Source organism: Microtus ochrogaster (genome assembly GCF_000317375.1).
Source record: "Microtus ochrogaster isolate Prairie Vole_2 chromosome 14 unlocalized genomic scaffold, MicOch1.0 chr14_random_3, whole genome shotgun sequence".
Taxonomy (NCBI): Eukaryota; Metazoa; Chordata; class Mammalia; order Rodentia; family Cricetidae; genus Microtus; species Microtus ochrogaster.
In genome coordinates this window covers 13,099,868-13,123,768 of record NW_004949098.1, presented here as the reverse complement: position 1 = coordinate 13,123,768, position 23,901 = coordinate 13,099,868, and the positions used below count along the sequence as shown (strand labels likewise).

The 23,901-nt window shown below is 46.5% G+C and overlaps 1 protein-coding gene across 2 annotated transcripts in view; it reads right to left on the bottom strand.

Moving 5' to 3' along the window:
- Window positions 1-18,163, bottom strand: part of Thnsl2 (threonine synthase like 2) — a 19,420-nt gene extending 1,257 nt beyond the window's left edge. The window contains exons 1-7 of one of the 2 annotated variants that reach the window (XM_026787967.1): window positions 18,114-18,163; window positions 14,339-14,573; window positions 11,689-11,883; window positions 10,555-10,707; window positions 6,319-6,549; window positions 3,579-3,727; window positions 3,351-3,476 (exon numbers count right to left, since the gene is read on the bottom strand). In XM_026787967.1, the coding sequence (XP_026643768.1) occupies window positions 3,351-3,476; window positions 3,579-3,727; window positions 6,319-6,549; window positions 10,555-10,707; window positions 11,689-11,883; window positions 14,339-14,561 (1,077 nt within the window). In that variant the 5' untranslated portion in view covers window positions 14,562-14,573; window positions 18,114-18,163. Of the gene's footprint in view, window positions 1-3,350; window positions 3,477-3,578; window positions 3,728-6,318; window positions 6,550-10,554; window positions 10,708-11,688; window positions 11,884-14,338; window positions 14,574-17,412; window positions 17,518-18,113 lie in introns of those variants that run through there. The other variant, XM_005364772.3, reaches the window with a different exon arrangement.
- Between the last annotated feature and the right edge of the window lie 5,738 nt (window positions 18,164-23,901).

The following is a 23,901-nucleotide window of genomic DNA, read 5'->3' as shown; positions in this document are numbered from 1 at the left end:
ACACCGGGACTCAAACTAAACCCTGCTGTATTCACAGCCAAACCAACACCGGGACTCAGACTAAACCCTGCTGTATCCACAGCCACACCAACACCAGGACTCAGACTAAACCCTGCTGTATCCACAGCCACGCCGGCACCAGGACTCAGATGAATGCTACAGACTCAATACTGACCCGGCTCAGAGTAGAATCAGTTTCCAAGTTTTGAGCCAATTACAGTTCGTTTGGTTTTTTTTGAGACTGGGTTTCTCTATAGCTTTGGAGCCTGTCCTGGAACTAACTCTTGTGGACCATGCTGGCCCCGAACTGACAGATTTGCCTGCCTCTGCCTCCCAAATGCTGGGATTAAAGGACTGAGCAACCATCACTAGGCTCAATTATAGTTTTGAGCTTCTTAGCAGAAGGATTTGTAGAAGTTTTGGGTACACCCCAATGCTTTTAGATCATGAATCAAACTAGCACACAGTCTTGTTCTACAGCCGGATACAACGCAAGTCACGGGTGTTCAAATTGCCCGTGGTGTGAGAGCTACCCGGTCAGTTCCCACCCTGCTTAGGAGCCCTTCCCTGGAAATCCTCCTAGTACTCACAGGCAGAGGAAAGGTTCCTTCTCAGCCTCCCTGAGCATTCAGAACACCAGATAATTTCCTGAAGATGCTCTATATTCTTACAACATAGCAAACACTATATGTGTACTCAGTGCCATCAGAGACCAAGTGGTCCATAGATTGTTTATATCTGATTAGGGTCAGAAATGGCGACCAATATTTTTTCCTCCTTCTCATCCTCCTCCTCATCTTCCTCCTTTTTCTACTTCTGAGGATTGAATGCAGGACCTAATGCATACTAAGTATGTGCTCTACCACTTACATATATCACTTAGTGTGGCAGCTGCATTTTCTCTTCATATTCCCAGCACCTAACCTAGTTCTTGAACCATAGCAGACAGATTGGATGGATGGATGGATGGATGGATGGATGGATGGATGGATGGGAAGATGGATGGATGGGTGGGAGGATGGATGGATGGGAGGATGGATGGATGGGTGGATATGGGAGAATGGATGGATGGGAGGATGGATGGATGGATGGATGGATGGATGGATGGATGGGTGGGTGGGTGGATGGATGGGTGGGTGGATGGATGGATAAATGCCCTTCCAGCAAATACAGTGTCCTCTGAGTACAGCCAGGGAGAAAATGAAGAAACAGAGGATATGATGATCAGTGTTAATGGAGGATCTCACTTAGATAAGGAGAAGGAATATTGATTCCATGGCACAAACCATGGGCCAAACAAACTAATATTTGGCTAAGTCAAAAGTAGCATAGGGCTGGAGAGATGGCTTAGTCATCTCTTGCAGAGAACCCAAATTTGGTTCTCAGTACCCACATGGTGGCTCACAACCATCTGTAACTCCTGTTTCAGGGGATCTGATGCCCTCTTCTGGCCTCCACAGGCACTGCATGCATAAGGTACACATACAATACACACAGGTAAACATTCATAAACATTAAATAAAAATAATGGAAAGTTTTTAAAGCAGTATAGATTCTAAAAGAAGGAAGTCCCACTTTAGTTTTCAAGGGCACAACTCAGGCCAGATAACTATACCCAGTTTTGAGAAGAACCCTTCAGGAGGGACACTAACCAAGAACAACTATATCATGTAAAGGACTAAGTTAAAGGAATTGGGAAGATCAAGTTGGCAAATGAGGATTTTCTTAAAGTAGAGGACACTGAAGTAAAATCAGACTGTGCAATCTAGATGGAGCACATCCTAGAGCTTTGTGATGATGAGAGCTGCAGCGAGGTAGCTGTCCCAGTCACCTGGGGTGGGGGGTGCAGAGCCAGCAGGGCCACCCAGTGGGAATGAGGTACAGAAGTTTAAGGCATCACAGGCTGCATTCAAATAAAAGCAACACTTTCTAACTAGTTCCCTAAAATAAATAAAACGCATTTATTAACTAAACAGAGTCTCTCCTCCTGCAGCAGAGAGACAGAGACAAAGTGATGGAGGAGGATCATCTGTCTATGTGTTACTTTCATTGGTTAATAAAGAAACTGCCTTGGCCCTTTGATAGATAGAAAATTAGGTAGGTGGGGAAGACAGAACAGAATGCTGGGAGGAAGAAGGCAGTGAGGCAGACATGATGAAGCTCCTGCCCAAGATGGACATAGGTTAGAATCTTCCCAGTAAGTCACCACCTCGTGGTGCTACGCATATTAATAGAAATGGGTTAATCAAGATGTGAGAGTTAGCCAGTAAGAGGCTAAAGCTAATGGGCCAGGCAGTGTTTAAATGAATACAATTTGTGTGTTGTTATTATGGGTGTAAACTAGCTGTGCAGGAGCTGGGCGGAACAAAAAGCAGGCCTGCCCGCAGCTCCTCACTACAACAAAGGAGAGAGACAAGGGCCAGAAAGAGCTATAGTCTCTGTCCATACCTGAAGGGCAGAATGACTTTGTCCTTGTTGTACAGGTGTTGCTATTATCGCAAATTAACAACACTAATAAATAAAAATGGAACTAGTAACTGCATGGAGTTATATATTCCCAGCAGTCTGGAAAGTGCCTCCCGTGTATCTAATCACCCTCAGCTCACAGCAGTCTTAGGAGACAGGCTCTCTTATTATCCCGGCTCTCCAGATGAGGAAACCGAGGCACCACATTTATAAAGCTGGCTTAGTGTTCACAACTCCCCTCATCCAATCAGTACCAGCTGTGAAGTTCCTGGACCCTCTCCCTTGCGCAGACTTCCAACCCCAAGTCTACCCAGTGGCTGCATCCTTCCCTTCCTCCGTGGGATGTCATAGGAGGAACAGCATCTCTGTGCTTACAGATAAGTGCTCGGGGAACCTAGGAGGTTTAGCACACAGGGTTTCTCTTTTGAGGGAAGAAATGTAATAACCACTATCTGTCCACCTAGAAGGCTGGATGTGGATGTGTTTACTAGCCTGGTGACCTTTGCTCTGTGCACCGGATTATCCCCCAGGCCCTTATTAGTAAATCTATAGAATCAATCTTTACAGACCTTACAAAGAGTTGCGATGTAGTCGTGCCTGATCTGTATTTAGCTTATTTGGTTCTCCAAGGAGATCTATGTATACTTTATTGTGTACACAGGACTGAATTAATCATCAAAAGAAAACAATAATGTTCACCACGTTGTGCTGTGCTTAAGCATGCCTGAAATAAACCACTAGAGGCCAGACACTAGACATTTGAATCAACACTATCTACTGAGTCTTGTTGAACTCAGCTGCCATCTTGCTTTGGTCAGATTGTTACTCTGCTGACTATGGAAGTTGCAGAGACCCACCCCTACCACATATGGCCAGTGACCAACCTTGCTATGTAGCTCCTTGGGTAGGTGCACACTTTGGGTTCTTTCAAACTGCTCCATGAGGGCTCTTGTTGCCTGGCTGTCAAAGCCAGAGAGTAGCCAGAAGATTCTCTCCATGTTGTAAGGCACCTGAGTGGAGAGACAGAGTCCCAGGCCACCCTCGTTTCAACCCTATCCAAGTCCTGCCCCACCCCCACCCCCCAGCAGCTGCTCTTCCCCCCACAGGCCCACCTGGATGTCCATAGCGGATGCCAGGGTTGGCTTGACAACCTCACCCAGAGAGAAATCTCCCTTCTGGACAGTCCTGTGGATGATGTCATTGCTGTTTACTGCCACAACCAGGCGGATAGGCAGGCCCATCTTCTGAGCAATGCACCCAGCTTGGGACAAGACAGGAAGACAACAGGATTTTAGGACAAAAGTAAAGAATTTTTACTTTAAACCGAGCTTAATAAAAGCAGACAAACTCTTGTGCTGTTTGAAGATGAGAACAGAGAGAGACGGGAAGAGCCACAGGAGCAGGGAGAGAGATAAGGAGGAGGGCAACTGTGCCCTGCCCACCAGGGACTAACACACTTAGTCAGTTTGTCAGGCCACCCACTGCGGAAGAGGAGACAGAGCCCAGGTCTTTGCCTTCCACCTTGCTTTAGGGAGGGTAGCTAACTGTTCACTGCTGACACGCCAGGCTAGTGACACAGCTTCTGGGGCTTCTGTCTCTGTCATCTTGCTGTGGGAGCACAGAGATTACAGATATGTGCTACCACGTCCAGTTTTATGTCTAAAGATCCAAACTCAGACTTGTGTGGCAAACACTTCATCTACTGATTCCTGATGTGGGAGTGATTTCTTTCTAATCTGTTGCTTTCATTGGTTAATTAATAAAAAAACTGCCTAGGCCCATTTGATAGACCAACCCTTAGATAGGCAGAGTAAACAGAACAGAATGCTGGGAGAAAGAAGCCGAGTCAGTGAGTCACCATGATTCTCCCACTTCAGACAGACACAGGTTAAGATCTTTCCTGTAAGCCACCTTGTGGTGCTACAAAGAATATTAGAAATGGGTTAGATCAATATGTAAGAGCTAGCCAATAAGAGGTTGGAACTGATGGGCCAGGCAGTGTTTAAAAGAATACAGTTTCTATGTAATTATTTCGGGTAAAGCTAGCCGGGTGGCGGGATGCAGCCTACCGCTCCTATTTCAACAGATTCCATCTCCAGGCCCTTACTTTTTGGAGGGCGGTGGGAATATTCACCACTATTACCCTAAATTGTGTAAAGCCCATTCATACTCTGGTGTCACTTGATCCTCACGGAAACTTTACAGTGCCCTTCAATGATGAGGGAAAAAGGATGCTCAGGAGCGCCCAAAGACTTGATCAAATGGGTCCTTAGGGAAAATGCCATATGGGGATGTCCTCTCTGGGTAGGGCCCATGCTTTAGTTTGTGCCAAGTGCTATGAAGGGCACAGCCATAGGTGGCATCACTAGCTTGAAGGGAAGCACACTGGGTAGCGGGGAAACCATCGTCCTTGCCAGCTGCCGGCCCACTATCATCTATCATCTCTGTCTTCCTTTAAGAAGCCAAGGAGTCTCCTAACCACCATGATGCTTTTGTTATTTCACCTAATTTACCCTGATGCCTAGAGAAGCAATGCAATAGACAGAGCTAACACCATCGACTTCTCAAGAGACGGCAAGGATGTGGACTCCAGTCTACCTGGGCTGTCAACCTAGCTCCACTACCAACCAGCTGTGTAAACGGGAAGCGTCTGTGTCCAGTTCCTCATTCTAAAACGGTAAGAATAATGCAGATGGAAGTTGAGTGCAGACTCAACTGACCAGGAATCAAAACTATCCAAAGTAGGCTGTGGTGATACATCCTATAATCCCAACATTTGGGAAGCTGAGGCAGGAGGATGGAGACTTCCCAGGCCAGCCCGGGCTATACTGAGTTCAAAGGCAGCCTGAGTTACATAGTGAGAACCTATCTCAAAAAAAAAATAATTGCACCTGTATTAAACATGTTCAGACTCTGTCTTGCAAATACTCCTTACAGCACAATGGCCATTTAGGGTAAATTAGGTGAAATAACAAAAGCATCATGGTGGTTAGATAGCGCCTGCATACTGTATACTATTTTACATCATCCAGAGGTGGTTTAAAGTACTCAGCTGCACATATGTGCATGTAGGTCACATGCAAACACCATGCCATTTTATAGAAGGGACTTGAACATCTGCAGATTTTGGTACCCGCAGGGTCCTAGAACCCACTGTCCATGCACATCAGGAGACAGCCATGGTTCCTAGTCCCATGAAATCATTAACCCATGAAAAGCACTTAGTACAGCAGCACCTGGTGCACAGTTAATGCTTGAGAATGTTCCTTAGTGTTCGGTGCCAGGCAGCTGGACAGCACTGTCTCTGGACAAAGTTCACATGTGCCCAACAGCCATGCTCGCTCCTCACAGGCGGCTCTGAGCACGTGATCAGCCAGCCTTTCACAGATGAGTAACTCTCTAATGCTCAGCTAGTAAAGGGCAGAGCCAAGGCCAAACCTCCTGATGCCATGGCCCCAGGGTAATGAGAACACACTGTGCTATGGCCCAAAGCAGGTGTGCCTCAACATGCAGTGGGCAGAGTAGGAAGTGGAGTGCAAATTTGGGGAAAGGACACCAAGCTATGTTTGTGGCTGAGCCATGACTTGTCTACTATCTACTGTGTAAGTAAGCACAGGCTAGGCTGCTGAAATTCCCCAGGTTGAATCCTCAATCTCCTCCCACTGCGGTACCCTAGACTGTTTTCTGTTCCCGTCCTCTGGAGCTGGAAGAAACCTAGGGCATCCCATGTGGTTTTCTGTCCTCTTTAGAATAAAAACACAACCTTCTTTTGCTCCACATTTGTAGGCAAAAGACAGCTTGAAAGGCTAGGTGCTTTCTAGAAAGTCCGTTTGCATCCCTGGGTCTCCTTACCTGCAAGGTTACCCCCAGCTCCTGTTGGCACAACCACCTCCACAGGGGGTAGGGGGTACGTGTCCAAGGAGGGCGCACACTGGAAATAAGCAAAGAAGTGGTGTGCCATCTGCACCAGGACCCGAGACCAGTTGATGGAGTTCAAGCTCATCAGGTTGTGCCTCTGGACAAAAGGCACATCAGCAAACACGGCCTTGATGGGTTCATCGAGTTCATCACTGTTTCCTTCCACTGCCAGGGAGAGAGAAGAAGGCAGCTCTCAGGAGCAGCAGGAGGCCCGGGCAGTCACACTGGGCTCCACCAAGGCCTTCCAGGGCTGGGCCCATCCTCTCCCTCCTGACCTAGACTTTGCTTCCTTCACTTTCACTTGGCTTGGCCTGGCTTCCCAGGCTCTGTATAAGCTCCTTGGGGATAGAATCTAGGTCACTTTTTCTAGTGACTCTGAGCATTTGTCCTCACTTGGGAGAAGAGAAAATGTGGCCAGAACTATTTCCAATGGTCTTGCATTCTATAAAATAAGATATTCTAAAATCAGCCTTCTGGGATATTGGGAAAAGAATTCCCCTTGTATTCCAAGCCTTTACTATTCCATGAAGAGTATGTCCTTCACTCTTCTGGAAAGGAGGAGGGGTTTACTCACCTGAAAGCTGTGAACCCTACTGGGGCTGGGGGGAAATGGCTACATCTCTCCTGTGGGTGAAGTGTGGGTGGCCTGATCCCTGCTGCTATGTGCTAGGTAAGCTTGCTTGGGCAGAACTTCCCTGAAGCTGTGCACATTGGTTTAATTTATGGGGTAAATTATTGGGCAAATTTTCCACCAGTCTAACACATCAATACCCCAATCAAGCTGCCTCAGTAATTGCAGTAGATACCTGATATCTGTATCTAATTCTCTACTTGGATCCATATCTCAAGGTGGGGTGTATATATGTGTACATGTAAGGGTTACTGGGGAAAGTACCAGGACAGCCACTTGGGCCGTAAACCCTTCTCCTGACATCACTGTAGAGCAGCAATGAAGATGGGGACCATCGGTAAGTCCACATGTACACACCAAGCAGCTCAGTCCAGTAGTGGTGGCCCACTGCTTTGCTAAAGCCGAGCTAGTTTGACCCCATGGGGTCAGGAGTCGGATCCAAGATGGAAATGTGAGACGTTCAGGTCACTGAGACTCAGAAGGACATTTGCTGGGGAGCTAGAGAAACCACCCCTGCTTTTAAGGAAGATCCAGAGGAAAAGGGAGATTTGGTTACCTCAAGTCTCCATTCTGTGACCTCAAGAGGAAGGAACCTAGGATTGGGGAGGGCAGAGCAGAGACTGGGAAGTACTGGGTTCCTGATGGTAATGCTGAGCCTGACAATCAACCAAGTGAGAGCCTACTTCACCCCTGGGCATCACAGTTACAGAAGCTGGGAACTGTTCTTCCAGACAGACTGAGTTGGATTTTCTGTTACTTCCAGTTTAAAAATATATATATACTATAATCAATGAACATCTACTGTCTACTAAGTACTTGGTGCTTAGGAATCACACAATGCACATGGAAATTATCACCTTTATAAACCCAGGGTTGGGTAACAGACTTGCTGTGTGTCTTTGTTACTCTTCTATTGCTGTTATAAGATGCTATGACCAACGCAACTTGTAGAAGAAAGACATTTGGGGGGCTTACAGTTTTAGAGGGTTAGAGTCCATGACCACTATGGCTATAGTACTGGGGGCAGGCATGGCACTGGAGCGGTAGCTGAGAGCTTACATCCTTGTCCATAAGCAAGAGGGAGAGAGAGAGAGAGAGACAGAGAGAGAGAGAGAGAGAGAGAGAGAGACAGACAGACAGACAGACAGACAGACAGACAGACTTGATAGAGTGACAACGGGCCATTCTCATTCAACCACCACATTCCACACCCTGGCCCCCATGGCCATATCATAAAGCAAAAGGCATTCAGTGAAACTTCAAAAGTCCCCACAATCTATCAGTCTCAAGACTGTTGAAAAATCCAAAGCCCAACTCTCTTCTGAGACTCAGGCACTCTCTTCATTGTAAGACCCTGTAAACTAAAAAAAAAATATGTATTTCCAAAATACTATATACCACATAAGCATGACAGACTGAGTTTGATCTCAGGTGTGCATTCAAAGGCAGAAAAGAAATGACTCCACAAAGCTGTCTTCTGACCTTCATGTGGCCCCTGTGTTGTGTACATCCTTCTCACCACACACAGTCATGATGACGATGAATTAGTAAAGTTTAAACTGGGTGTCCATGAATCCATCCCCACTCCTTGGCTCACAAAGGGAAAACACGTCTTTCTCGTTACCCCTGAATCTACACACATCCTCTTAACAGCCAAGCCAGACGCCTCGAAGAAGGAAGGGAACATGGGCAGCAGTGCTTGTGAACGAGCTTGATGTCTTTACAGCCTGCAGAACTATCTCCTCGACACACAGAACAGAAACACCTGAGCTCTAATAATCATGGCATGCTCCGCCTATTATCAACCACACAGCTGCCACTATTTCACAGGTGGGCAATGCTCTCCAGCTCCCAGGTGAAGATTTCATCTGTGGCAGTTCTCTGCTTTCATGCTAGGAAAAGGCAGTCCTAGACCTATGACTAGCAAACTTGGCATGTGGAAAACAACAGGGGCCCTCAGGAGCCCAAACATTCTTCATCAAAGTCTCACAATGACCATAGGAAAAATTCAGCCAGGTATGGGCAATCACCAAGGCCAGTGTGCAGGAGGAGTTTGCCAACAATGGATTAGCAAACCATGGACTTTACACTGGAACGCACATGTGCTTGCCAGAGAAAAGAGCAGAGGGCCTTTTCCTCTGCACTGGTGCAGCTAGACAAAGAGAATTTATGCTTCTCTCATGGGAGGGCTTCTTCCCAGGGTCTGGGCTCCCTGTCAACACTGGTATATTAACGTCAGATCATCCTCTATGGGGTTTGTCTTAGTTACTACTCTATTGCTGTAAAGAGACACCATGGCCAAGGCAATTACAAAAGGAAGTCTCTAATTGGGGACTTGTTTATATTTCAGAGGATTCGTTCTAGATCATCGTGGCAGGAAACAGCAGTAAGCAAGCAGGTATGGGGTTGGAGCAATGACTGAGAGTTGCAGAAGTCAGAGAGAGAGAGAGAGAGAGAGAGAGAGAGAGAGAGAGAGAGAGAGAGAGAGAGAGATTGGGCACGCACCTGGCCTGAACTTTTGAAACCTCAAAACCTATCCCCAGTGACGCACCTCCAACAAAGGGACCCCTCCTCCAACAGAACTACAGCTCCTAATCCTTCCCAAACAGCTCTACTAACTGGGGACCAAGCATTCAAACATATGAGCTTATGGGGGCCATTTTCACTGAGAACACCACAGGACTATACCAGGACCCAGGCAAGCTGTAGAAGGAATTCTATTTTTATTTATTTTTTTTTAAATTTATTTTATCTTATGTGCATGGGTGTTTTGCCTGCATGTATGTCTGTGTACCATGTGCATACAGTGCCCACGCAGGTTCTAGGGGGCATCAGATCCCACTGGAACTGCTGTTATAGATAGTGGTGAGCTGCATGTGGGTGCTGGGACTTGAACCCTGTCCTCTAGAAGAGTAGCCAGTGCTCTTAACCCCTCAGCCATCTCTGTCATTACTGTCATTATTGATTGATTGATTATTACAACATTTCCTGTGTATCAAGTGTATCAAGTTCCAGGCTGCATGCATGGTCAGAGTGTGTAAAACCCCAACCAAGACCCCTAAAGCTACCATTCCCATGAAAGTTAAGCTCTTCATCATATGACTAACTATAGCAGAACTGGAGCAGGTAGCACCGAGCAGCTTCATATTTTAATATTTGGCTCTGTTTACATGCATGACCTAGGAGTCTGTCCCCTAAGGAAGGGCGTGAACTGCCAAAGTGGACTGACATGGTCTCTCAACTATGAAATATGTTTGTGCCCACAACACTTTAGTGCCCCAAACTAAGCAAGTGCTTGGCTTAAGTTATGGTTCTACATGGCTGCCTACATGTGGACCTGCACCGAGGCAGCCCTGACAGATACCTGAACCAGCTGCAACCGTTCAACACAGTGCAAGTTTAAAGCCATGTGCCAGCTAGTGTGGAAAACTGTGAAGCCCAGAACCTTCCCAAAGCTAAGCCAAGGCACCTCCACACACAGCTAATCCCACCTAGGAAAACAGCCAGTCAAGCCAGGACCGCTCAACCCCTGCACCTACCTCCAAACACATGGACATTCTCCGTCAGCACCGTTGTCATCTGGAGCTCCTGAATCTTTGTGCAAAGGCCTTTGGGCAACAGAACAATGATGTCCATATTCTTGCATCCCTGAACACTCTCAATGGAAGCACTTCCAGTGTCCCCAGAAGTTCCTAGAAAGGAGACCAACCCCTCCCTTTAGAACAAGGGGAATGGATAAAGAATGAAATTGACCTTTAAATATTGGTGCCCAATGCAGCAACAAATGGTTTTCAAATACTTGAAAGACAGGTGCTTAGTACTTAGCCCAGGGTCCTTAACTATGCTAATAAAATTCAGGACATTAACAAGTATTCTGTATACCTAAAATTATTATGAGAAGTATCCACATCCTTTAGCAGACTGACAAAGGGAACTACGATACCTAATCTTGTCGACTTGATGGTGTTTAGAATCACCATGGAAACATACATGTGGTCGTGTCTATCAGGGCATTTCCAGAAAGGTTAGATTGAAAAGGGAAGGCCAACCCTGAACGTAGTCAGAACCACTCTATGAGCTATGGTCCTGGACAAAATAAAGCCAAGAAAGAAAGATGAGCACCAGCATCCATGCTACTTGCTGCTAGACTGCTGAGACAATGTAACAGATGCCTCAAGCCCCTGCTACCACGCCTTCCCTGCCATGTGAACCACACTCTCAAACCCAACTGTGAGCAGCAAACCTTCCTCCCTTAAGTGGCTTCTGTCAGGTATGTTGTCACAGCAATGAGAAAATTAACCAATGCAGAATCTTTGGCATAAAAATAGGCTAGAAACCCTCTAAAAACTGGCTCTCAACCTTCTGAAGGTTGAGACCCTTTAATACAGTTCCTCATATTATGGTGACCCTCAACCATAAAATTATTTTCATTGCTACTTCATAACTATAATTTTGCTACTGTTATGAATCACAATGTAAATATCTGTGTTTTCTGATGGTCCTAGGTGACCCCTGTGAAAGGATCGTCATCCAACCCCAAAAGGAACATGGCCACACAGGCTAAGAACTGCTGATCTACAAGAACTGATAGCATAAGCCTTAAGAGGTTCAATCCTGTGCATGGGCATACTTCAGCTGGGGTGCTAAAGGACCCTGCCCCTCCCCACACCCACCTACAACAATGGTGACATGCTTCTTCCTCTTCTGCAGGAAGTACTGCAGGAACTGAGCTGTGCAGGACAGGGACAGGTCCTTAAAGGCATATGTGGCCCCATGCCACAGCTCCAATATGTTCAGCCCATTCTTCAGCCTGCACAGATGGACCACATCTTTGTGGCGGAATCGGTTGAAAGCTTGGTCAATCAGATCTGTGAGAGTAGAGATTGAACAGCAGGTGAAGGCATTATCTCTTCAAGTTATCTTTCTGCCTCTATAAATTTTTTAGCTCTCATTGCCAGCTAAAAAGTCCAGAAAATCTGATCTTAAATGACATATTTAGGAACAGAATTGTAAAGGTCTAGAAAAATCTGGGGGACATGAATTAAGCTGCCCATATATTCCTCAAATACCCCAGAGGCTAGAACTGGCTCTAGAAAACATCTAGTTTTCATTTTGCATACTTTTTAATTTAATCTTTGCTGTGGAAGCACATTCTGCTCCTTCAGCCAATAGCCTTTAAGATACCAGCCCACTTGGGTGTGGTCTCATACTGTAAAAGCAGCAGTAACTGTGTGTCTGCTCCCTTGCTTCCAGCTCCCGCTTCCGGCTGCTAGACTCTGTTCCTGTTCGTGCAGAGGATTGTTGTCTAGGACAGTGATCTGTAAGTTTAACCCTTTTATTATTCATAATTCTGAACTGGTGTGGGATTGTTTTGTGAGTTACACCATCAAATCTTTTTATTGTATTTTTATTTATCTTATATGAATGGGTAAAAACCTGCATGTATGTACCATGTGTGTGCAGTGCCTGAAGAGGCCAGAAGAGGGAGTCAGATCCCCTGGAGCTAGAGTCACAGATGGTTATGAGCCAGCACGTGGATCATGGGAACTGAATCCAGGTTCTCTGGAAGAGCAGCCAGTGCCTTTAACTATTGAGCCTTCTCTCCAGCTTATTTGAGTCTTTATAAGTATGTACTTTAATAGAAGATCAAATTGTAGATCAAATAAGCAGTTTCAGCCTCCTAATTTTCTTCCCTAAAGATCTAAGTGTTGTTAGCTTGTTCTCTGCACTAAATCTCATGTCTGTGGTGCCAGGACTTGGGCGTAGCTGATATACAAACTTAGTCACAGTCTAGAACGTCTGTTGTGGACCACACCTGAGATCTTATTAAAATGTGGACTCTAGGTGAACGTGTCTGAGCTGACTTTGAAATGTCTAAGCCTGTCCAGGGGACATCATCACTGTTGGTCATGTGCAGTCCTTCCTCCTCCCAAACTACAAGACTTTTGTCAACTTGACACAAGCCTAGACACATCTGGGAAAAGAGAATATCAACTGTGGTATTGCCTCCGTCAGACTGGCCGGTAGGAAAGTCTGAGGGGATTTTCTTGTTTCATGACTGATGTGGGAGGTGCTCAGCTCTCTGGAGGTGGTGTCACCCCTGGGCAGGTGGTTCAGGTATGTATAAGAAGGAAGGATAAACAAGCCATGGAGAACAAGCAGTATTTTTCCACGTCTTCTACTTCAGTTCCTGCCCCTGACTTCCCTCAGTAATAGGGCATGACCAGAGAGTTGTATGTTGAAAGAAACCTTTTCCTCCCCAAATTGCTTTGGTCATGATGTTTTACCACATCAACAGAAATGCTGACTAAAATATTACCCCATGGATTTTCATCTTGTCAAGTGTCACCTGAGAACCAACAGCTGTAGTCAGATATAGGCACTTAATAGAAAGGCAGGATCCTTACACCCAACCCTGTGATTTCTGAATGGCTTCTGTGGACTCATTTGTTTGAATGCTTGGTCCACACAAGGTGGAACTGTTTGGGAAGGATTAGTTCACTGGGGTGAACTGGGTGTGCTGGGAGCCGATTCGAATAGCTGCCATTACAAGATGGCATTTGGCCCCAGCCTCGCTTGATAGATAACTCCATATTAGGGTTGCAGTTCTTCCACTGGAAAACAGGGTGAGTTGTTGTGATCTAGCTGCCCACACTTCCCCTGACCAGCAGGGGAACATCCTGGTCTGTAATTGACAGGGATGTTCCCCTGCTTTCTTTCCTGCCGGTGGGTCTCCAGAAAAGCAGTTAAAGTATCAAAGTATCAAAAGTTGCTAGGCAGACTCCCTATATAAGCAGTTATAGTTCAGGGCTCCGTGCCCCTTGCTTTCTGCTCTCCCTACAACCAAGAGGCTCCAATAAAGTGTGATTTGAGAAGAATCCTGGTCTGGTGGCTGTTCTTTCCTGCTGGTCAGAAAGTTCGCCGCATGGGTGGACTTTGAGGTTCCAAAAGTCCATATCATCCCCAGTTAGCTCTCTCTGCCTCATGCTTGTAGATCAAGATGAGCTACTGAGCTACTGCTTCGGCACCATGCCTGCAACCACGCTCCCCACCATGATGGTCATGAACTCTAACCATCCCAAGCTGTAAGTCCCAAATAAAATCTTTTTCTCTAAGTTGCCTTGATGGTGACTCATCACAGCATAGCAAAATAACTAAGACATATCCAAATCTACTGAATTAGAGTCTGCTTTTAAAATTGATCTCCTTGAGGGAAATTAATTGCACATTCCAGCTTGAGACAACCTGTCCCAGGTCACTCAACAAGACAAAATAGTCATCTAGGCATCTGGATGAATGAGAGAGACATTCATCAACACTCACCGTTTAGGTCATCTCTTGGAATGAGCTCTAGGCCAATGAAGAGGGCACACAGTTCCTTCACCAGGCTGCGATAGGAAAGCGTGCTCCAGCGACGCAGGGTCTCTCTGTCCAGCTGTGGGAGCTCCTCTGGCACATAGAGGCCCCCATCTGGTGCATAGCCAGAGAAGAGGGCTCCCTCAAAGTTGACCCGTGGGGCCATTCCCCGGGTGCTGGTGTACCACATGATCCTGGAAGCCTGCAGAGGAAGAGTCCCAGAGGTATTCAAGCTCCCGGCACCCCACAGGATGAACCTGAGTATACACAGCCCTCTGGCCTAATGTATGAGCCACCACTCACTGGAATATGCATCGCAGACATGGCTTTGGCAGCCTTAATTTGAATCTCATCTCAGTTTTGTCAAGTCTTGTGTAAATCATGATCCTCCTGATCAAAACAGGCAACTCCACTGAGCCCACTACCTCCAGGTGAAGTACTGAAGCATGCTGGGAAAAGAGAACCACAACCCTTACCAGTGACCAAGGAAACCTTGGAATGGAGAAATATCATAGCAATAGCAGGTACCTGCCATTTTCGACAGGCTTCTTAGTAGGGAAAAGACCAGAATATCTGATTGGCGAAGCTGGTGTGGGTGTGGGGAAAGGGTGACAGTTATTCACTGCTGGTGGGAGTGCAAGCCTTTGCCACCACTATAGAAGCTGGTATGGCAATTCCTCAAAAAGCTAGAAATGAATCTACCATATGAGCGTCCCAGAGGAGGCTCGATCCATTACAAAGATACTGGCTCATCTGAGACCATTGCTACTCTATTTACAACCTACATGAATGGGTAATTGGGAGTCAGTTTTTGGCAGGGATGCAGGTTCTGAGAGGCTACCCTTGCTCCAGTAGATGCTCCCAGACCTACATACTAAATGGACCTGTGGGGCTTTTGTGTGTTTTTGTTTTTTAAGGAGGGAGAGCACATGAAATTGGGAGGGAAAAGTGGTGGGGAGGAACCAGAGGGGGAAGGAATGGGACAGATATTTGATCAAAACATGTTATAAGCATGTATGAATACTAAACAAAATACATATTTTTTAAAATTGCAAGTCCATGTCCCAGGAGACCCTCAATCCCAGGCAAATTAGGAAAGTTAGGCATTATTACCAATAACCTGTGGCCACCTCGGAGTCTAATTCTAGAAGGCTGCAGCAGTAGCTTGAATACTGCCTTTGAAACACTCTAGCCATGGCTAATTGGCTCTGGCTCCTGGCATGGATTCAGGGCCTTCTGTTCCTTAGAATGGGACAGAGATTACAACAGAATTTAGGGGTTCCCATGTTAGAGCCCCACAGTAACTAGGGTGATCAATTTGACTACACATAACTCCCAATACCACTTCAGCATGTCTACCCACCTGTCACGAGAAGGGGAGATCTGCTATTGACCTGGAAGAATTTCGTTTTTCTCTTCCTGACCCTGGAGATGGACCCCCTGGTTTTCTGCCATTTCTCTGCCACTGAGCTCCACCTCTAGCCCCGAAGTTGTGGTTTTCTGCTTCAGGTCTCTGACACCTGTGGGTCCACTGTGAGTTCTACATCAGCTGCCATGTGCCACTCTTGCTGCCTACGAATGCATGTGCATTCAGGTGTGCTAATTATCTACTAGGCAAGTCCGACCTTCCAACACTGCAACACGACTTGACTATCTACAAAGTTCAAGCCTCAGAATGGTGCCATCAGATTAGAAGGGTAAGGGAATAAATAAAATCATGTAAGATTTTAAAATAACCGCACAATTCCGTTTTGGGGCTTATTCATCACTATCTGCAATCCTGTGCATTAGGCATGCCTGAAATATTACTACCTGAAACTGGGATGGATACTGTCATGCTGGGACAATGTGTGTAAACAGAAATGACTTTAGGAATCTGGGGTATACACAGGAGCCCATGACAAAGAACAAAAGCAGCAGAGCAGGCACAGCATCTCAGAAGGCAGAAGCCGGGTCAGGAGGTTAGAGGCTCAGCAGTGCCTGCAGTTATCACAGGGAATTCCAAAACGCTGTGGACAGTGTTTGCGCTTATGTAAACTGGCCTGAAATCCTCGCTGCATAACTTTACCGGACCAGACTAAAGGAAATGCCACGAGTGAGCTACTGAATCCCCAGCCAAAATGCTCCAGGTGCTGGGACAGGGCAGAAGCAGGTTGGGCTACAAGGAACTGCTAAAAGGACCATTTCCCCAAAGCCCCGTTCTCAGTGGAATGGACCATATGGTACCTGGCGCAGAGGGGGGCTCGGGATTCTGCAACCCAAGAAAGACGGAACAAGGAACAAAGGAAAGAAAGTGCCTGGCTTGAACTCAGCTCGTGCCAGAGAGTTCTGTGTGAGCAATAAGAAGCTGGCCTGGTTAAGCTCCTTACAATTCTGACCTATGACTTCAAGGGACAGCGTTCCCAGTCTATAACTACAAGAAACACACCTGAAGGTTTTTGTTGTTGTTTTGTTTTTTTTAGCAAGGCTCAAAAAGGAATCAGTTGCACTTTCATTAGACTGTTGTGTGAGGACTCTGGATTCAAACGACTGCAGTACATTATTGTGATAATTACTTTTTGGGACTTCTCTGGATTTTAATCCCAGAATGGAGACGTCAATAAACACGATAAATAATAATAACAGGGATATCTGCCTTTGCGCCGGGATTCTGGATTCTGCGTCTGTATGGAGACTTGGCCCTAGGAGCAGATAGGTTGGAGTATAAGGCAGGCTCGATGGGGTGGGGGATGGGAGGCGGCGCTAGAACCGCTGGCGAGCTCGCTGAGGCCTAAGGCTCCATCCTCCCCCCCCCCCCCCCCACCTCTGAACACAGCGCACTGCCCAGAGTTTCGGGGTTCTCCCCGCACAGCCGAACCCCAGCTGCAGGTGGAAAACGCGAATTCTCCACCCGCACTGACTGCTGCCATCCCAATGCCCCAACTGGCGTTAAGACGCTGGCCGGGAAACCAAACTGAGCCGCTGGGGCGGGACAGCAGCCAGGACTCGGACAAGTCACCGCGGAGAAAGCGGGGGACGCAGCGGGACCGGGACGACGTTACCGTGGGGACGCGGAGCTGCCTGGCTACTCGAGTTCAGTAAGCGACAAGCACGGATTTGCAGTCCCGTGGCCCGAAGTCCTGAGAGAGTTTAATTCCAAAGGTGGGGAGGAGCTCCACCCAAGGGGGCGTGGTAGCGTGGAGGAGGGGCGTGGGGGGCGTGGCAGCGTGGAGGAGGCACGTGAGGGGGCGTGGAGGAGGGGCGTGGCGGAAGGGTGGAGAAGGGGGCTGGAAGAGAGGGGAGAGCTTTCCTGCTCATTGAGCCTCTCAGGCCTTGGATTTTCTTTTATTCACGATCCTCACTGCCACTCAATAGAATAAAAGCTGGTAAAGTTATGTTTTGTTTTATTTTTATTAAATATCTATCTGTTTTTGAGACAGGGTCTCTCTATATAGCTCTGACCCCCTAGAACTTTCTACGCCCCCCGCCCCACTACCCACCGAATGCTGGGATTAAAAACTTAGTTTTGTTTTTAAATGAGAAAACAGAGAAGAAAGGCCTTTCTGTCCTTTGACTTTCATGGATCTGGCCTGTGCTAAAATCCACCAGAAGGTTGCATCGACTTAGCTCAAAAAAAATCTTACTAGGATAATACTTTTTCTATCAAACATAAATCTACTCTAGGGAAAAATCCGACTCAGTTTCTCCCTCTCCTCTTCCTTGTCTCTACCTCCCCCGCCTCTTCTTCATGGAACTCAATTACCTTGAAGTTCTGATCTTAGATGTTGTTCCTCCTCCTGGGGCCTCTGTTTCCTCGGGTTATCTGCTGTCTAAGCTTTCAGAACAAAAAACCATTCCCTCGTCACCCGCCCAGCTGCCGCTGACTTGTCTGTGCTCACGGTATGGGATAGGTCTTCCAAACACAAGAAGGCGCCAGAGGCTTGCCATGGAGTTGACACAGGCGTCCGAGGAGCCAGCACACCGTGGGGTAAAAGTCAGTTAGGGACCGTCTCCAAAGTGTTTCTGTGCATCCCATGAGATGCACCTAACCATTCAGAGGCCAAAGAAACTGGTACTCACGAAATGCCAAGACAGTCAGCAGTGTTTGTCACAGTGTTCCCAAAGACGTCTTCATGAGCATCCAAGGACAGCAGCACCGTCCACGGGGCTGGCTCTTCCACGGTGCATGGCTCTATCAGACCTATAGAACAGCACCATCCTGGGGCCAGAGGGCAGCTGGAATATTGTGTGAAGCTTACTTTGATCCCTCACCAGGGAGAGGACCTAAGGCTGGAGGATCAGCTGAACTGCTCTTTAGGAGCTGCTTCCTGGGGTGTTCAGCACAGGAACTACCATATAAGAGCTTCTTCCATCTTAACAGGATTTTATTTTAAAATATATGTAGATTTTAAAACTATACGGCAATTAGTTCTATTAATAATCAGACCGGAGCTGTAGAGATCAGTTACCTGTTCAAAGCATTGACTGTTCTTCCGGAGCTCAGTTTCCAGCACGCATATGGCAGCTCATAACCATCTGGAATTCTAGATGAGGAGGGGTAAGGGAAGACCTGACTTCCTCTTTTGACCTCCACTGATACCAGGGCATGCAAGTGGTACACAGGCGTACATGCAGACAAAACAGTCATACACAAAAAATAATACAAAATAAAAATAAACAGACCAAGGCAATTTTATAGGCAATCTTGCCCCAAACAGATTGGGTAAAATTTACTTCTCACGCTGTCAAAGTTGATTTCAGTTCGGAGGCCATGCATGTAATTAAAACATACGCTAATTGCATTAAGATGACAAAAAAGAGCTGAAAGAAACCACAGGATTAAGATGATTAATTAACCAGTGTATTTTGCATGCATCCACAGTGTTCGTGGCAAATCTGTGCAGAATCCAGGGTACAAAGAGGCTGGACATCCAAGTGGATGCAGTGGGGACAAGAAGCGGCTGTGACCAGCTAGAGCTTTGACTAGGGCTTCTCTGCCTCTCCTTCCTTGGACTCTCGTTTCAGTTTGTAATCAACCATGCTGGCCTTGACTGTCCTCCGCCAGAAGAGCTCCTTGGGGGCGTCTGTGGTTTTGAAAGTCAAGGCTAACTCCTCCACACAAAGAGTAGCTGGAAGCCACTGCAGAAATGCAGCCTAAAGCTTTAAGCACATGCGGCCTCAACCTTATCCTGCTTGTCCACTCGAATCTGTAATTTAATAACATCATGAGGTGCCCCACCCACCAGTCAAGTTCCAACCCCAAGTTTCTGTGATTCTCATAAGGATCCACACCTTCTTCTGATAGAGCCAGGCTAGAACTGACCACTCCTGGGAGGGTAGCACAGACTCCACCAGCCTCAGAAGGTCTCCTCCAAGCTGGAGCCCACTCACAATGTCCTCCTCAGGGAGGATGACCCTGAATTTTTGGTTCTCCTCCCCCACCTCCCCCGTGTTAATGAGTTTCTTTTTGGGGGAAAACCTTCTGGAGTTAGATAGTGATAATGGTTGCACAGAGTTGTGAATTTATGAAAGACTATGAGGTTATGCATGCTAAGAAAGTGAAGCTTATGCTATATAAATTGTAATTAAAGTTGAGATATACAACAGTTGTATTGCTGGGGCAGTCTGTGGGGCCACTGGCACTGGGACTGATTTATCCCTAGTGCTTTAACTGGCTTGTTGGAGCCCATTCTCTCTAGAGGGATACCTTGCTTAGCCTAGATATAGCAGGGAGGGCCCTGGTCCTGCCTCAAGTGATGTGACAGACTTTGTAGACTCCCCATGAGAAGCCTTACCCTCTCTGAGGAGTAGATGGGGGGGTTGGAGTGGGGAGAAGGGCGGAGCAGGAGGAAGGAGGGGGTGGGAACTGGGATTAGTATGTAATTGAAAAATACTGTTTTTTAAAGAAAATAAAATTTAAAAAGTTGTAATATACATTCACACACACATTTGTTTCTCAGATAGGAAAAGTGTCCAGGGCCCCAAGTGAGAGACTGAGTCCCACGGAGAATGTTGTTACTGTAACCAGAATCCAGGATTTACTGTTATCTACGATTTTCAGATGATTCTCAAAACTACCCTTTATTCAGAGAGCTGGCGGTCTGAGAAGACAGTGGATTAATTAAACTGGATGATTATTTAATGTTAACATCTTCAGAATCTGTCTTTGACTTCATTTCTAGTTGACAGACGACATAGGGCCATGGTTCTCAACCTGTGGGCCTCAACCCTCACAGGGTTTGTATATTAGATATTTACATTACGATTCATAACAGTAGCAAATTTACAGTCGTCATGGAGTAGCAATTAAATAATTTTATGATTGGGGGTCACTGATGATTCCTTATGATAGAGGACTGTATTATAGGGTCAGCATTAGGAAGGTTGGGAACCACTGACATAGAAAGGGTAGGGAGACAAAGGCAGTGGGTCTTTCCTTCAGGTTGGGGGTCAGCTGAGACTAGTGATGTCTGAATCTCTCTCCCTATCGTCCCTTCATTCCTGGCTCCTTCTGTGGATGTGTGGGCCGAGACACTTCTCAAAATGCAGAGTCAATTAATTCTGCTGGTATCAACCTTGTACCCTTCCGGGCATGTGGGCTGGCAGGAGAAAAGAAACCATCCACGGTGTGCACAGTACTAAGCCGTGTGATAACAAGCACATGCCGACTCCTTTCATAAGAGAAGTGTGATAACAAGCACATGCCGACTCCTTTCATAAGAGAAGTGTGATAACAAGCACATGCCGACTCCTTTCATAAGGGAAGTGTGATAACAAGCACATGCCGACTCCTTTCCTAAGAGAAGTGTGATAACAAGCACATGCCGACTCCTTTCATGAGAGAAGTGTGTCTCTTTACTGCAGAATACGGCAACGGCCCCAGTCCTTCCCTGTGTCCCTTAACACTGTCCCTGAGAGAACAAAACGTCAGAGAAGGGTTTTGACTCCAATAGCCATTTCTAAATCCCTGCAGATAAACAAAACCTCTTCCCCTGCTACTTTTTAACCTCTTCATTTAAAAAATAATTTTATTTTAGATTATATGTCTGTGTGTGTCTTTGTGGAGGCATGTTCACATGAGTGCAGGTGCCCATGGAAGCCAGAAGAAGGTGTTCGATTCCCCTGTAGCTGCAGGTACGGCTGGTTGAGAGCCTGTCAGTGTGGGTGTTAGGAAGTGAAGTCTCCTGGAGAGCAGCCAGTGCTCTTAACCACTGAGTCATCACTGAGTCTGGTTAAGAAACCAGAACATTTTCTTTCTTTCTTTTTTTTTTTTTTGTTTTTTTCAGAAAGGGTTTCTTTGTAACTTTGGAGCCTGTCCCAGAACTAGCTCTTGTAGACCAGGCTGGCCTCGAAACCACAGAGATCCGCCTGCCTCTGCCTCCCGAGTGCTGGGATTAAAGGCATGCGCCACCATCGCCTGACTCCCAGAACATTTCTTATACATATTAAGTCTGTGCTCTTCCCTACTACTCCAAATAATTTCCATCAATGTTGAATTTAATTAGGATAGCATTTATACAAGTCAGGAGATGCCTTTAATATTTCGATATCTGGTTTTACTCAATAACTTTGAGATGGCAACAGAGTATATTTGAGAATGACACAACTAGTTTTGTTCTTATTTCTGCCTCCTTGTTTTTCCATTACCATCTGAAGAGGCTGTGTGTGTGTGTGTGTGTGTGTGTGTGTGTGTGTCAGTGTTTGCTTGCCTGTGTGTGCTGTGCACCATGTGCGTGCGTGGTGTCCATGGAGGCCATAGAGGACTTCAGATCCTGCTGGTGACCACAAGCATTGTACAGTGAGAGATGAGCTGGCAAAATCACTAGGCTATACCCAATTTGCAAAGCTTTGGAAGCCTGCATTTTGAATAGCCTCTGGCATTCTGTAAACCTTGTGAAACCATGGTGTCCCTCTCTTTTCATAGTGGGATTCATCCCATAATACCTCAGCAGTGTATTAATTGTTGGGCATAACTCTCAGATGCACTGTTATACTGGATGACTTTTCCTTTGGCCATATAATCTTGATATGTAGAATATATATACAGGGTGCCTTGAATTCTGGAAAAGGCCCTGGAGAAAGAAAATGCTTCTCACTCAGGCATCAGCGGGAACAAAGCCACCACTTGGGAAGCTGGAAAAGCCAGGCTCCTGATCTTACACTACCTGCACTACTGGAGTTTCCCTTTTGGTCCAGCCACCTTAGATGTTATCTCTAGGGCTAGGAGATTCTATTCCCTTTCTTTTAGCTAGCAAGACTCCTGATACAAACTCTAACTGACCACACAAATGTAGTCAACATACAGACCCTCTTTTTCTTATTCTTAGAATTCTGCACTGATACAAAGCCCCATACTAAACCTCCAGGTATCTACAGGGGAGTTTCACAGCCACGCCCCCTCTGAGGCAGTAATAAGACAACCAGCGCCTACTTTACCCATCCTGTTAGCCCTAAGAGATGCACACTTGATATTACTGTTATTTACCAGAGAGTTGTTAACTATGTCTGTGTGGGTCTATAAACTGGAAACCTTGTGGGATGGGGAGAACAGTGAGGAATCAAAAGGGGAACATCACGAGCACGTTAGAGAGAGCATAGGAAGAATAACAGGACAGTCTAAGAAGACTTACGTCAGATATTTTTAGCCAGTTTTCGCCTGCTATAGTGGCCCTTCCAAATCCTGAGAGGTTTATGGGGGTTAACTCCCCAACATAAACCTCGATAAGATTCCCTGGAACTGGAGTTATGGATATTTATGAGCCAACACGTGCATGCTGGGAAACAGACCTGGGTCCTCTGCAAGCACAACCAAGGTCTTAACTGCTAAGCTGGTACTCTCTAACCAAATGTGTGTTGTGTGCTTAGAGACGTTTGCTATGAGGGCTGGGACTGGTTGCTCGGTCACATCTCTTTTTCCTGGTCCACATTAAGTATCACTTTGTGTGCATGAGAGTGAGTCAGATTCAAAGAGATTCAAAGGTGTGTTTGTTCATACGAACAGAAAAACTGTACTTGCCCGGTCTTCCCCACTGATGCAGAATCAAGTCACTACTCAAATTAGGTGCTTTATGTGCTGTCTTTTTTCTTGTATCCTGAGATCATTCATGAAGCAAATCCCTCGGGGAAGGGGCAGGCCAGGCTAATTTCCCTAGAGTGTTAGAAATGTCTTGGCCTTGAAGGAGAGGCTCTCTCCAGTTTCTAAGGACTTGCAAGTCAGACCTTCCCTCTGTTCAGAAACCTTGAATTGTATAGAACCTTGGGATCTGCTGGGGAAATGGCGCTTACCATGTGAGCATGAGGATGTGAGTTCCAGTCCACCCCGAGAGCCCAAGATGGATGCCTCCCGGGGTATTGGGACTTCCTTGAGATAGACCTATTCTCACCTCTTAAACAAATGTGTGCAACCATAGCACTTTCTACCTCTAGAAGGAAACACTAAACTCATCAACACATAGAAGGTGGGGGCAGGAGGGCCATCTTCTCTGCGGATATAGTGAGTTGGTGGTCAGCTTGGGTGAGACCTGAGGCTGGTGGGGGCTCTTTGGAGTCTG